The following is a 14,829-nucleotide window of genomic DNA, read 5'->3' on the forward strand; positions in this document are numbered from 1 at the left end:
AGTTAAGTGTGTGGACTCTAATCTGGGTGAACTGCGTTTAATTCCCCACTGCTCCACATGCACCTGTTCAGTGACCTTGGGTCAGTCACAGTTCTTGAAAGAGCTGTTCTCAAAAGAGCTTTCTCAGTGCCACCTACCTCACAGGGTGCCTTGTTGGGAGAGGAAGGGAACGAAGATTTGTAAGCTACTATGAGACTCCGAGTGAAGGGTGGGGTATAAATCCAATCTCCTCCTCTTTTTTATGAAGAGATCCTGCAAGTTAAAAAAATTCCTTACCTAATTTGCTAGACCAGGGATGTCAAACATGTGGCCCGAGAGCCAGATCAGGCCCCTGGAGGAGTCCTAACAGCCCACAAGCAACTTGTTGTCATCTCCTCCCTTCTCCCTCTCTCTTGCTTCCCTCTGCATCACAGGTTGCTTTGTTAGGCTTCCTCAATCACATAGGAGCTATGGACCAAAGCCTCTATTTTCTCCATTGGCTGAGGCTCCTCCCTTGGGGAGGGAGTGAGAGTTTATTTTGTCAGGCTCTCTCAATCACACGGCAGAGCTACTGAGCCAAGCCTCTCTGCCTTCTATTGGCCAAGGCTCCTCAGAGCAAGAGTTGTCAGTTATCAGAGACTGTTGAATAAACAAAATATTGCAAGAGTGCTAAAGTTTTAAGCATGTTTTATTTTAAGGGTTTTTTTTAAAAAAAAAATCTTTGTGTTTGTCATATCCTTCATAAAGTTTATATCTCCACTACCTGGCATTACATTTTATGACACACATGGCCTGGCCCCACAAAGTCCCATTTATGTCAGATTCGGCCCTCATAACAAATGAGTTTGACACCTCTGAGGGTTCACTCTTATGGGGGGGGGGGGAAACAGTGAAACTTTAGAAAATATCCTTGTTTATTGATTAGTAAGAAATACAAAGTGGCACATATTTCCACATTTTCCATGCTTTCAACTATATTATTGTAACAAGAAAAGAGAAAATGACTTGCAGAGGTCTTATAGAGTTTCTCATGTCACAGTTGAAATGACAGCAGTGGAGAAAATCACGGGTGATGCAAAATACGGCCAGTCCAGTTCCTAATCTCTCATGACAGGATCTTTCCTCCTGTTTAACTTGCAACAAGAAAGTTTTCTGGTCAAGCTGTCCCCACCATGACTGATGGAAGTTAAAAGTTGACTTTGTAGTTCCAATCTGAGAGTGATCTTCATACATACAAGCCAACACTTCAATCTGCAGGTTGTGGGAGAACGCTGATATGCAGAAAATTATCAGGGTAACTCATATGCTCACTTAGCCACTGTACTGGTGTCTCCAACATTGGTTCTATTCCATGAATCACCACTTGATTCTTTTCACCATCTAATTCCAAGAAAGACAGACCACTAATCAGACAACTACAGGCTAAGAAAAGTCTCAAGCAACAAGCATAGTTTCATTACACAGTGAAATTCTCTAGTACTTTTGTTTTCCTGAACGGATCATCGTATTGCTTTTGTACAATTAACTGCATGAACAGTAAGAAACTGTTATAAGGAATGTAACAGACTTGAATCCATAAAATTCTAAAAAAGAAAGTTCATATTAAAATTGTCATAGTGCAGCATTAAGGAAGTTTATATATACCCAAAGATTTTACCAATTCTAGTTGAAAGCAGTTGCAAATGGATTTGTTTCTTTATGTTACACAAGTCATAACTGTTGTTAACTAGGGCTTTGGGAAGCATCCTAGAAGAAATTCACTTGGAATTCATTAATACTTCCAGATAAATATGGTTTATCACAAATTTAACACCTCAATATAAAATGAAGGCAGCAGTTCATAAATGAAGAAGAGAAAGGAACCACTAGGGAATATACTGGACAGAAATGGATGGCAAGTGTAGTGAAACCATTCTGCATATTTTATTTGTAACTGCCTATCAACAGTCAAGGTTGAGGGTTTCCAAAAGAAGGCAGAAGGGATGTGCAGCAGTCTAGGGCAGCATGTGTGTAAAAATATGCACTTAAAAGAAGGAACTGAATGGGTAGAAGAAGCTGGGAAGGATGTGGAGAGATTTGAAGTTGCTGCTTTAAAAAAAATGTAACAGCCATAATGACAATCCTAAAATCCCAAGGTATGCACAAAACAGACATTAGAAAGTTATTGTAGATGCTTTCCAATTTAAGCTTAAATATTTTACAACTTCTGCAACTTCAAAAAGCTACTCCTCTTTTGGGGAAAGTGAATGAACTGATGAAAAATTGGTGGTACTTTCAACAGAAGAATGAAACATAAATTAAATCTGGGAGAGAAGTTTTCATACAGCCTCAAGTCAAGCTTGATTTATGGCTCTGAGAAACACCATGGCTGCCTGTTTAAAATGCACCTGCATGGCACAAGCAGTTACCTGCACAACTTATTGGACTTCAGCAGTGTCTAGGGTCAGTGTTTAACCCATTTTGTCTTGTCCAAATCTAGGAATTTGAGCCAAAGGGTTTGGAAGGAAGAGCAATGCTCTATTATTATAGAGACAAGGGTAAAATCATCCTCTCTTATGTTTTTCTCGAACTGACTGAACAGTGTCAGTAAAAAAAAAATTATGTATATAATGCCACTAGGAATATCTAGTCACCTGGCTTAGCATTAAAATATGGAAGTTTGAAAAGATACTTTTTACTTGGGTGAATCAGCAAAAAACAAACAAAAAACCAGCTAATTAAATCCAAATTCTAAAAAAACAGACTTAGGATCTATACTGCATACATCATGTTGAAGGTTTTCTGCCTCAGTCATGGTGGTAATATTCAGTGGGGTCAGGTCAAAGAGGGTTAAAGTGAGTCAGGATATAGTCAGCCAAAGAAATACATCAAACACAGACTTTAAAAGGGCAATTAATCTTAAACAGAAAATGCTTCCTGGGGAATGAGATCTCAATCTTAAGAGCACACTACATGATGTAGCAGTAAAAAAGTACATATATAAGCCTAGAGAGCTTTTATCCTGTGATCACAAACAGAAGGGAAGTGCTGTTCAGAAATACAAACCCTCAAATTTCTTCCGGGCTTCTGCCCAGTGAAAATAAATGGTCAAGTCATGATGAGTTACACAACATCAACAACCATTTGCACACACAGTTTTTAAAGATCTAAGGATTAAATATTTATTAAATTTGGCCACAGAAGAAACTGAAAAATCAAGAGCAGAAGATATAATTGTATGCTTTGATGAGAACTTGTGTTAATAAAGAAATAAATGCAGCGGTAACTTCCAAATATAAGTAACAGACCTTTTTCAAATAAGCAAAAAAGCCAAAGGGGCAGGGGTGGGGAAGCTTGCTGTTCCTGACTATTAGAGTGATTCCTCAGCGGAACAGGCTTCCTCGGGAGGTGGTGGGCTCTCCTTCCTTGGAGGTTTTTAAACAGAGGCTAGATGGCCATATGACAGAGATGAAGATCCTGTGAATTTGGGGTAGGTGTTTGTGGGTTTCCTGCATTGTGCAGGGGGTTGGACTGGATGGCCCTGGAGGTCCCTTCCAACTCTATGATTCTATGACTTTCAGCCACCCCAACCTATGGTAAGATGGCTTTTCTCGCTGGCTTCATCAGTTTCTGGCACATCACTGAACTGAGCATCTGCTGTGTCCAACGTCACTCCAGGAAAAACCCTTCATATGTTGATTATTCTAAAATTGTCTTCCTTGACTTCTCATTACATCAGTCTATGGCAAGAAAGGTAACGTTTTTAGAATGGCTAGTGTCATATGGTGAAATAATTAAGTGAAGAAGTCCAACACACAAATAACATTAATTTCCAAACTACCCAAGGACCTATTAAGTAATCACTACCAAAGCCAGACTTTGAGCGGACTTCAGAAGATAGTGGAAGACAGGAGGGCCTGGCGTGACTTTGTCCATGGGGTCGCAAAGAGTTGGACTCGACTGTATGACTGAACAACAAAAAAACTGAAGCCAGGTGTGAGAATAGCAGCCTTCCTCCCATCCCACTTGCATATGTCAGCTCTGACACAAACACTATCACTGAGACAAGCTTGTGCACACCTTATACACGGGTCTTGTCATTATTGAGAAATAGTCCCTACATCCCTAGAGTAACTTGTGACAACCGAGCAGTCTCAGGAAATCTTGCCAATCTCAGATCCAGAGACATTCTGCCCTTTCAACCCTATTTTCACTTGCAGTTCCTTATTAACAGGATCATATAGCCAAGTCCATAGAGAGAGGTAGGGAGAGAATGTGCAAACAGAAATTCTTAATTTCACAGCTGTTTTCCTAAGCAGACACATTCTGTAATGTAAAAGGTATGTAGGTGGTATGAATCAAAGTTTTGAGTTATGTTCCTGGATAGTAAAAGGCTTATTTAGTTGAAAACAGTTTCAGTTATACATACTACATACAATGCATGCTTGCTTAGTAAATGTATTTAATTGGAAAAATTTATTTATATTATAGTTCACCTCTCTCACTGCAAGGCACATTACACACAATGTATGTCAATACAATCAACAGGATGGGACATTTAATAAACAATACAATAGGATATAGGTTGCAGAAGTCTGAAAACAGAGCTGAAAGAAAAAGAATACTCATTACCACGGCATGCTAAATAATGCAGCAGTAGGACCATACTTACAGCAAGAGACAGTACTACTATACACAGCAGTATAGTCAACAGTCCCTGCCCCTTTACCAAAGCATACCAGTATAAAAAACCCCTCCTGAATGATCCAGTTTTGCATAATTTGTGGAATGCCAGAATAGGAAATATGATTTAAATTGGTCCCATGTCTTAGTGACTTAAATTACTCCAACCATATCTGATTAAATAGCATAAGCACAATTCCACTGAAATGATGCACCACTATATATCCAATTATAAACTTTGCCCCAGAATGTGGATTAAAAAAACCACACAATGGGGCCAGATAAAGAAAGGGGAGGTATTTCTACAAACATGAGGGCACCAGAAAATTTAAAAGGGAGCGTTTAAATTCATAATAGAAAAGCATTCATGCACTTATGGACACTTCACAGCTTCAAAAACAAATAGGCTGACCAAGATTTCACAAGATAACAGTCTACCTCAGCAGCAGACTGGTAAGTGAAAATGGCTCTGGAGCAAGTTGAACTGAGTGGCCCCTGAGGTTCTACAAGCCAGCCTTCTAGGGTCACTCAGCTCACCAATACAAAACAGCTCACCCATTGCTTCCTTTTGAAATGTGGCAGTATTGTGTGAAAAAACAGACTGTAAACTGACACCAATTACCACTGCCCATGAAAGGTCTGCCTCTGATTTATTCTGATAGTCTAGCGGCTCCCTACATATTTTCCTTAAAAGGAAAGAATGGCTAAACAGAGAGGAGAAACCGGCCTGGGTGTGTGTGTGTGTGTGTGTGTGTGTGTGCGCGCACAAATGCAATGGTGTCAAATGCAGTGGTGGTACAAAGAAATTCTGCTTCTCTTGTTTAGGAACATGCTAAGAAAACTCAGTTTCCCCCATTGCATATGCCCACACTTGAACCAATAAGACCTGTCCATACACCATCATACAGTCCAACAACCAACCCACCAGCACTGCAGATTATATGATTATTGCACTACATGGTCAAAAATAGCATCTTACTCTGAAAAACTTTTTGCTGGCTCACTTTATAACTTTTTTGAGTGAACTTGTCTGCCAACTTCTGGCTTCCTTAATGAAAGGGCTTAATGGCTTTGCCCTTTCAGAATTCTTACCTGAAGTTTGTACAAGGTGGTCAAAGGGGGGAAAAGGATACCATATTAATCCCAGTTTTTTAAAAAATAGAAAAATGGGAAGGTAAGAGTAAATAAGTAAGGTGGTTTGTTGATCTATTCTACCATTTGAAATGAAAAGAAAAAATATCATATGGAAGAGAGGGACTGAAGAAATAAGTGGCCATTAATTTTCACCACTTAATGAAGATTTACTCTGTAAACTTCTGAGGAAGTCACCCAGCAACAGAACTGAAAGCTTAACAAACTGCCAGAGTCTGATACAGCTCAGTTCAACGACTGCAGTCATCTCACTTAACGCATGAGGATTACTAAATTAATTTCAGCTCTGTTTTATGTTGCATTTAGGTCCCAGAATGGTTTTTATTGCCCCATTTTATCATTGGTATTATTGTTTTAATTGTGAGCAGCCTTTATCAGTTTAATGCATCAATTTATTTATTAATTAAAATACTTTATACTCCATCTTCCCTCTTGGTATTACACACAAACAGGCTGTCAGTTCCTCAAACCTAATTCCAATTTAAAATGAAGGCTCACTTAGCTATTGCAGTATTTAAGCATCCCTATCTACAACCATCTGACTAAAAATGGTGCACTCTTACATATAAACAGATACATGGCTTCCACATCTACATTCTGTAAAACAGTTTTCAAAATGATTATGCTTCGACTTGTTTTTTTAGCTTGACAATTATTTTTCAAGACAAGCTGGTTTAAACAGGTTTTGAAATTTAAGAAAAATGAAAGTGACTACAAATAAGGAAGCATGCATATTTTATACAGTACCTTCAGAATTAATAGCAGCAGGACAAGCTTCTTTTAAGAGATCTCCCAGAGTATTTAGCTGTCCATCCGCCGCAACAGGACGGAACAGCTTTTGTATAAAAGGTTGCTCAGTTGTTGCCTGACAGTAATAGAGAACATTAGAAAGATGTTACTTTACCCCACGGCACCATGATAGGTAATATACATCAACAAGCCAGCTACATCACTTGCAGGTTATAAATATCTACAATACTAAGCCTCCAAGGGATTCTACACTTGATCTTAGGCTTCCGGTCGAGATGCAATAAGGGATTCTTGTAACAGGCAGTGATCATAAGGCCTCTAATCCTACCCTTTTTCAACTTCCACATACTTAATAAGAAATAGAGAATGTATATATTCTACAGCTCTGGTGTGCTGGGGGGAAAAGATCTTTAAAAATTGACATTCAAATGAGACTAACACTCTTCTTCTAGCCCTAAGCAGTATATGTCCAGCACCATTATAATTTACAAAAAATAATTGCTGCTTGTCATTCCCATTTTGTCTGATGAAGTCTGCTCAAGAGCATATGAAAGCTTACATTCTGAATAAAACTTAGTTGGTCTTAAAAGTCACTTGTCTACTGCTTTGTTCTATACCACATAAGATAAGGTGTTTTTAAAGTCCGTCAATAAAAATTTAAGCTCAAAATACGTGGGCAAATAAGCTTCTGGTGCTATTTATTTATTTATTTGTAATTTATATCCCGCCCTTCCCACCAGGTGGCTCAGGGCGGCTTATATATATGCTATGTAAAAACTTATCAAATCCGATACCAAGAGATGAGCCCAGAGGAGAGTATTTAGTAATTGAGTAGCTCACTCACAACTTTAATTCCAATAGCTCACATAGTAGAATTTTTGCTCACAAGACTCCACAGCTTAGAGGGAGCATTGGTCACAACTGAGAAGGTCCTATCTCTTACTGCTCATAACTCTCATAATAAAGGAAGCAGCAGGCAAGATGGACAGGTGTGCAGCTGATGGACAGGTGTGCAGCAGCTGGCAACTCTGTAGATACCTTGATCCCAAGTAAAAAGCTTTAAAACGTAATATCCAGCATTCTTGTGGTTCTTAAGTGAATAGGCAATACTGCGGTTGCAAGACTGGCATAAAATCATTGTTATAATTAACGCCAATCAGCAATCTGGCTGATGCATTTTGTGCTGAGACTTCCATGCCATTTTCAAATGCAGCTCCATAGAGAATGCATAGCCATAATTTAACCAAGATGTGACCAGAGCACATGTAATTATGGCAAGGTCTTGCTTTTCAAGGTGTTACCAAAGAGATTGTAGCCAAGGGCAACAGCCTTCCAACATGAGGTGGTCTTTCCTGAGAGCAGAGACAACCCAGTACCCTGAAAAACCCACAGACCTCCACAGCAGTGCCCCAGAAAGCCAGGCCTGGCACTAAAGGTGGGCCTGCCAGGAGCCTTGCTTGACCTGAGAGAGACACAAGTTCACAACAACAAGCTGGTTGCCACATAGTGCAGCTCCCCGCCCCCGCAAGTCTCCTCTCTTTCTTAAGAACATAAGAGAAGCCATGTTGGATCAGGCCAATGGCCCATCCAGTCCAACACTCTGTGTCACACAGTGGCCAAAATATATATGCTTGTAGCTGCCACCACCTCCTGTGGCAGTGAACTCCACCGCTTTGGGTGAAGAAGTACTTCTTTCTATCCGTTTTAACCTGACTGCTCAGCAATTTCATAAAATGCCCACGAGTTCTTGTATTGTGAGAAAGGGAGAAAAGTACTTCTTTCTCTACTTACTCCATCCCATGCATAATCTTGTAAACCTCTATCATGTCACCCCGCAGTCAAAGTTTCTCCAAGCTAAAAGGCCCCAAGCATTTTAACCTTTCTTCATAGGGAAAGTGTTCCAAACCTTTAATCATTCTAGTTGCCCTTTTCTGCACTTTTTCCAATGCTATAATATCCTTTTTGAGGTGCGGTGACTAGAATTGTACACTGTATTCCAAATGAGACCGCACCATCGATTTATACAGCGGCATTATGATACTGGCTGATTTGTTTTCATTTCCCTTCCTAATAATTCCCAGCATGCCGTTGGCCTTTTTTACTGCAATCGCACACTGTCTTGAAATTTTCAGTGAGTTATCTGCCATGACCCCAAGATCTCTCTCTTAGTCAGTCTCTGCCAGTTCACACCCCATCAACTTGTATTTGTAGCTGGGATTCTTCGCCCCAATATGCATTACTTTGCACTTGGCCACATTGAACCTCATCTGCCATGTTGATGCCCACTCACCCAGCCTCAACAGATCCCTTTGGAGTGCCTCACAATCCTCTCTGGTTCTCACCACCCTGAACAATTTAGTGTCATCTGCAAACTTGGCCACTTCACTGCTCACTCCCAACTCCAAATCATTAATGAACAAGTTAAAGAGCATGGGACCCAGTACTGAGCCCTGCGGCACCCCACTGCTTACCATCCTCCACTGTGAAGACTGCCCATTTATACTCACTCTCTGCTTCCTATTAATTAGCCAGTTTTTGATCCACAAGAGGACCCGTCCATGACTCTCAAGCTTACTAAGGAGCCTTTGATGAGGAACTTTATCAAAAGCTTTCTGGAAGTCAAGGTAAACAACATCTATTGGGTCTCCTCTGACCACATGTTTGTTCACCCCCTCAAAGAAATGTAACAGGTTAGTGAGGCAAGATCTTCCCTTACAGAACCCATGCTGAGTCTTCCTCAATAACTCGTGTTCATCAATGTGCCTACTCATTCTGTCCTTGATAATGGTTTCTACCAACTTTCCCAGTATTGAAGTCAGACTGACTGGCCTGTAACTTCCCGGATCTCCTCTGGAACCCTTTTTAAAGATGAGGGTGACATTTGCTACTTTCCAGTCCTCAGGAACGGAGGCAGATTTCAATGAAAGATTACACATGTTTGTCAGAAGACCCACAAGTTCAACTTTGAGTTCTTTCAGAACTCTTTGATGTATGCCATCCGGACCTGGTGACTTAATAGATTTTAATTCGTCTATCAGTTGTAGGACCTCCTCTCTTGTCACCTCAATCTGACTCAGGTCTTTCAACACCCCTTCCAAAATAAGTGGTTCTGGAGCGGGCAAACACTTCTCATCTTCCACAGTGAAGACGGAGGCAAAAAATGCATTCAGCTTCTCAGCCATTTCCCTATCCTCCTACAGTAATCCTTTTACCCCTTGGTCATCCTTCCTGGCTGGTTTCCTGCTTCTAATATATTTGAAGAAATTTTTATTGTTGGTCTTTATGTTTTTTGCAATATGCTCCTCATAGTCCCTTTTTGCCTGCCTGATCACAGTCTTGCATTTGATTTGCCACAGCCTGTGTTCCCTTTTATTAATCTCACTTGGACTAGCTTTCCACCGCTTAAAGGAGTCCTTCTTACCTTTTACAGCTTCCATTACTTTGTTTGTTAACCATGCAGGCCTTTTCTTATACCTGTTTGTGCCTTTCCTAACTTGTATATATTTTATCTGAGCTTCTAGGATTGTAGTTTTAAATAACCTCCAAGCTTCCTCAAGGGTTTTGACTGTATTTACCCTTCCTTTCAATTTCCTCTTCACATGCCTCCTCATCTCAGAGAATTTACCCCTTTTAAAGTTAAATATGGTTGTGCTGGTCTTTTGGGGCAACTCTCTATTTATACAAATGGTGAAATCAATAACATTATGGTCACTGCTCCCAAGCAGCGTGATCACTTTTACATCTCTCACAAAGTCCTGGGCATTACTTAGGACAAATCCAGGATCGCCACACCTCTGGTAGGTTCTGTGACCATCTGCTCCATAGCACAATCATTGAAAGCATCTAGAAACTCAATCTCTTTCTTTCGACCTGAACACATATTGACCCAATCAATCTGCGAGTAATTAAAATCACCTATTATGACACAGTTTTTACGTTTAGCCGCTATCTTTAATTCTTCCATCATATTATAATCATCCTCTATTTTTTTATTTGGTGGGCGATAACTAACTCCCATAGTTAAATTTCCTTTTGGGCCCTATATTTCGACCCAAAGCATTTCTTGGTGGAACAATGGATAAGCTATAGCTATAATACAAAAGCCCCCATTTCTAATGTGCTAAAAGGCTGGCTCAGGAGTTCCATGGCACAGAGCGGTAAAGCTGCAGTACTGCAGTCTGAGCTGTCTGCTCATGACCTGAGTTCAATCCCAGTGGAAGCTGGGTTCAGGTAGCCAGCTCAAGGTTGCCTCAGCCTTCCATCCTTCTGAGGTAGGTAAAATGAGTACCCAGCTTGCTGGGGGGAAAGTGTAGATGACTGGGAGGCAATGGCAAACCACCCCGTAAAAAGTCTGCCGTCCAAACATCGTGATGTGACGTCACCCCAGAGTCAGAAACAACTGCTGCTTGCACAAGGGGCTACCTTTGCCTTTTTAAAGGCTGGTTATTATCTGACAGCAAGCACAGACAAAGGGCCATACCTCTAGTATGAATAGATTATGACTGCTACTGTGTTTTCTATTATAAACACTGTCACAGTCCAGGTTCAGAAGAACCTCTCCCCTCCAGCTAATCACGTCTTTCCTGACAGTTATTCTTCTAGTTGATAGTCCTCATCTGCATTTTCTCTCCTCAAGCTCCAGTCTATCAAGAAAATAATTAAACTTCCCAGTTTTACCAAATAGCCATCTCCTGGTTCCATTCTATTAGCAAACATAGAATATTACACTTTTTGTCTAACACCTGGGAGAACTCAGACCTTGCTTTTGTCAAGATCTCAAAAAAAAACCATCAGGTTATTGTTTAAACCATGTAACACACTCAGCCATATCTCCAGGTTATGTTTTTGTCTATTTAAGACACTCTGGACATGCTCAGTGTGTCCTGTCTTGCCAGAGACTTGAACCCCAAAACTCTGTTTGGGTCAATTCCATATTCACATTCTCTGCTCTATGGACCACACCTGGATAGGTAAATATCACCTCTGTAACAATCCCTGAAAGTCTCTATTCCTCACCACTATTTTCCTAGCCTCTTGATTGTGTGTATTGTGATTGCTGATGTGTGACTGTATTCCTAAACATGTTAAGCTATTTTAAATTTGGAGTCTTCTTTCTGACACTTGAAATCTGTATTACTGGTGAGAGAATCTGCTCCAAAATAGTTCTACCTAAGTCTCCCTCTGCTAATTCCCCCATAAAAAGAGAAGACAGCCAGCATTTCTGGTAGCAAGGTGTTATGAGCCAAAGGAAATTTCTGCTTATATCTGCAAAACGGGATACAACAGCACCCTCAAGTTATAAACCTGTTCCTTCAGGGGAACTGAAATGCAATCTAGAACAAATTGACTCTTTTTGATTAGCTACATCACTGACCAACAATATTTCAGCCTTAATCTGGATTTAGGTTGTTTATTTTCATTAAGCCCTAGGTTGTAAATTTTCATTAAACCCTCCATGCATAGGGGTTCAGCACATTAACTAATTCATCTGACTCAGATAAGGAAAAGTAGAACTGGGTGTTATGTGTACACTACCAACACTTCACATGAAATCCCTAGATGACTTCCTCAATCAGCTTCACGTATACGTTGAAAAAAACAGGCGGCAGAATCAAACTCTGCCCTGAGGAAAACCATACAGAATTCAACAGTTATCTCTTAGTAACATCTTCTGGTACTGCTCTCACAGACAGGACCAGCACCACCATGACTGGTGGCATCAAAGGCACTGAAATATCCCAAAATAATCCCTAGGGTCATACTTTCTCTGTCTTCATCTATCATTGTGACAGAGTAATTTGAATTCCCAAAATCAGGCTTTGAAACTGTACTGAAAACCTGGCCAGCTACCACCCACTTGAACATCTTGCCTAAAAAAGGACTATGTGCAGGAGTGTCAAACTCATTTGTTATGAGGGATGGATTTGACATAAATGAGACCTTGTCCGGCCAGGCAATGTGTGTCATAAAATATAATGCCAGGTAGCAGACATAGAAACTTTATAAAGGGCACAGACAAACACAAAGATTTTTTTAAACAACACATTAGCACACTTGCAATATTTTGTTTTGCAGTCTTTAATAAATGTCACCTCTTGCTATGAATTATTGCATCAAAACTGCAGACAATGTCTGTGCTGTACCAATCTTGAATATGGTGTTCAGGTGTTGTTTGGATGTGCACATCTACAAGTTGCAAACCTACTTTTGGTTTCTTGACATTCATTACAGAGATCTCATGGTCAATGTTTTGAACCCAAAACTCAAGAGGAAAACATGAAGCAGCTGGGCATTGTGAGTTTTTGTACATAAGTTGCTTCATGTGCTGGTCAAGAACGTGTGAAGGCACCATGGCACAGACTGAAGGCTATGTGCTTGTCTACAAAACTATAGTCTTCCCCAGAAAAATAACAACTCCTATGCAGCAGTGCAAGAACAGAGAGAGCCATGTACAGTGGTCAGTATCAGCCTACCAGACCTGGCGCCCTAGGAAGCACAGCTCCGCCCACCCCTGAATCCCCACGCCTGCCATGGGCCTACTTGAGAGTAGACACGGGCAAGGGAGAAGGAAGCAGACAATGGCTAGTTGCTGGCGGGCCTGATTGGCGCCCACTGGGGGCTCGATCAGGCCTGAGGACTGTATGTTTTACACCCCTGTGCTATAGGATAACAGTTATTGAGCTCTTTTAGATCCAGGACTGCTTCTTCAGTAGGGGCTTTATAACTGCATTCTCCAAGGAAGGCTGCTACTAATTGCTTCTTTAGCAAATCATGTATTGTTTCCAAATAGCAAGTAGATGAAAGACCTAGTATTCAGATTTTGTGTCTAGGGTAGAGATACACTACTTGTTTAGAAGAATTGTAATGGAATAAACTAGATAGATTGAAAGCTTTTCAGCCAGTAACCTATAGTTTAAGACTTGCAGAGGTGTCATAGTTCAATACAGCAAAATGAAGGCAACAATATGACGAACTGATATTAAATAGCACCATTTGTTCACAGGCAACTTGAAGAACTGTTGCTCTTTGTAAAACATTACAGATTTTAAGTCATTAAATGCTTTACAGATACAATCATAGCATGAAAAAGCTCTATAACATATAAATTATCATTCTTAAGTCAATGGACTAGCTCATCTTTACACTGATGTAAAAATGGCTTTCCTAGTTCTATTTAAAGCACTGCAAATTACTTACATGTTGAACCTACACCTCTGCCTTCTTATGATTTCTTGTACTGTTACTTATGTATTATTTCTTATATTACTTATGTATTTCAGTACCATTTCAAAAATTAGTCTCTAATCAATTCATTTTGAAACAAAATAGCTGACACAGCATAAGATTTTAAACACTACCTGTATTTTTAAAAGTAACTCAGCCTTCGAAATGAAGCAATGCATATTACTTAAAGCAGTGGTCCCCAACCTTTTTGGCACCAGGGACCGGTTTTGTGGGAGACAATTTTTCCATGGACTGGGGGGGGGGAGGGGGGATGGTTTCGGAATGATACAATTTTGCAATTTATTTATATTAGTTTGGTGTGGTGGTTAAGTGTGTAGACTTTTAACTGGGAGAACCGGGTTGATTCCCCACTCCTCCGCTTGCAGTTGCTGGAATGGCCTTGCGTCAGCCATAACTCTTGCAGAATTGTCCTTGAAAGGGCAGCTTCTGGGAGAGCTCTCTCAGCTCACAGGGTGTTTGTTGTGGGGGAGGAAGGTAAGATTTTGAGCTGCTCTGAGACTGAGTGGAGGGCAGGATATAAACCCAATGTCATCTTCTTATTACTACATTGTAATATATAATGAAATAATTACACAACTCACGGTCCAGTTGCTAAAAGGCCACGGACCGGTACCGGTCCATGGCCCGAGGGTTGGGGACCCCTGACTTAAAGCACCACAAGGTTCTCCTATTGTTTTACCTTATAGTGACAAAAATCCTTATTCCTTACTTGATTTAATTGAGTCAAAATATTATTTCATAGGGCCTTTTATTAGATATTTTTACATTTAATCTATTAACAGTCAAATACAATTAATCTATATTCTGACAAAATAAGACTCTTGTTGATGTCATATCAGTTCCTACCACCATGCAAAATTCCTGGCAAATATTGTACAGCAGCTCAATTATTCTGGTCTTGGACAGTCTCCCATCAGTGGCCATCAACTCACAATGACTTTGAGGTGTATGCATGGTGGCTAAAGTACTAAATACCCCCTTTGCATTGATGGGGATGCACAAGTGGTGATGGATACAGGGCCATCTTCATGCTCCAATTAC

The 14,829-nt window shown here is 40.3% G+C and overlaps 1 protein-coding gene across 2 annotated transcripts in view; it reads right to left on the reverse strand.

Moving 5' to 3' along the window:
* Positions 1-875: 875 nt before the first annotated feature.
* ATG5 (autophagy related 5) overlaps positions 876-14,829 on the reverse strand; it is a 42,373-nt gene continuing 28,419 nt past the window's right edge. For both annotated transcript variants that reach the window (XM_060237635.1, XM_060237628.1), the window contains exons 7-8: positions 6,541-6,658; positions 876-1,359 (exon numbers count right to left, since the gene is read on the reverse strand). In XM_060237635.1, the coding sequence (XP_060093618.1) occupies positions 1,226-1,359; positions 6,541-6,658 (252 nt within the window). In that variant the 3' untranslated portion in view covers positions 876-1,225. The remainder of the gene's footprint in view (positions 1,360-6,540; positions 6,659-14,829) is intronic.

The sequence above is a fragment of the Heteronotia binoei genome, chromosome 1, assembly GCF_032191835.1.
Source record: "Heteronotia binoei isolate CCM8104 ecotype False Entrance Well chromosome 1, APGP_CSIRO_Hbin_v1, whole genome shotgun sequence".
Lineage (NCBI taxonomy): Eukaryota > Metazoa > Chordata > Lepidosauria > Squamata > Gekkonidae > Heteronotia > Heteronotia binoei.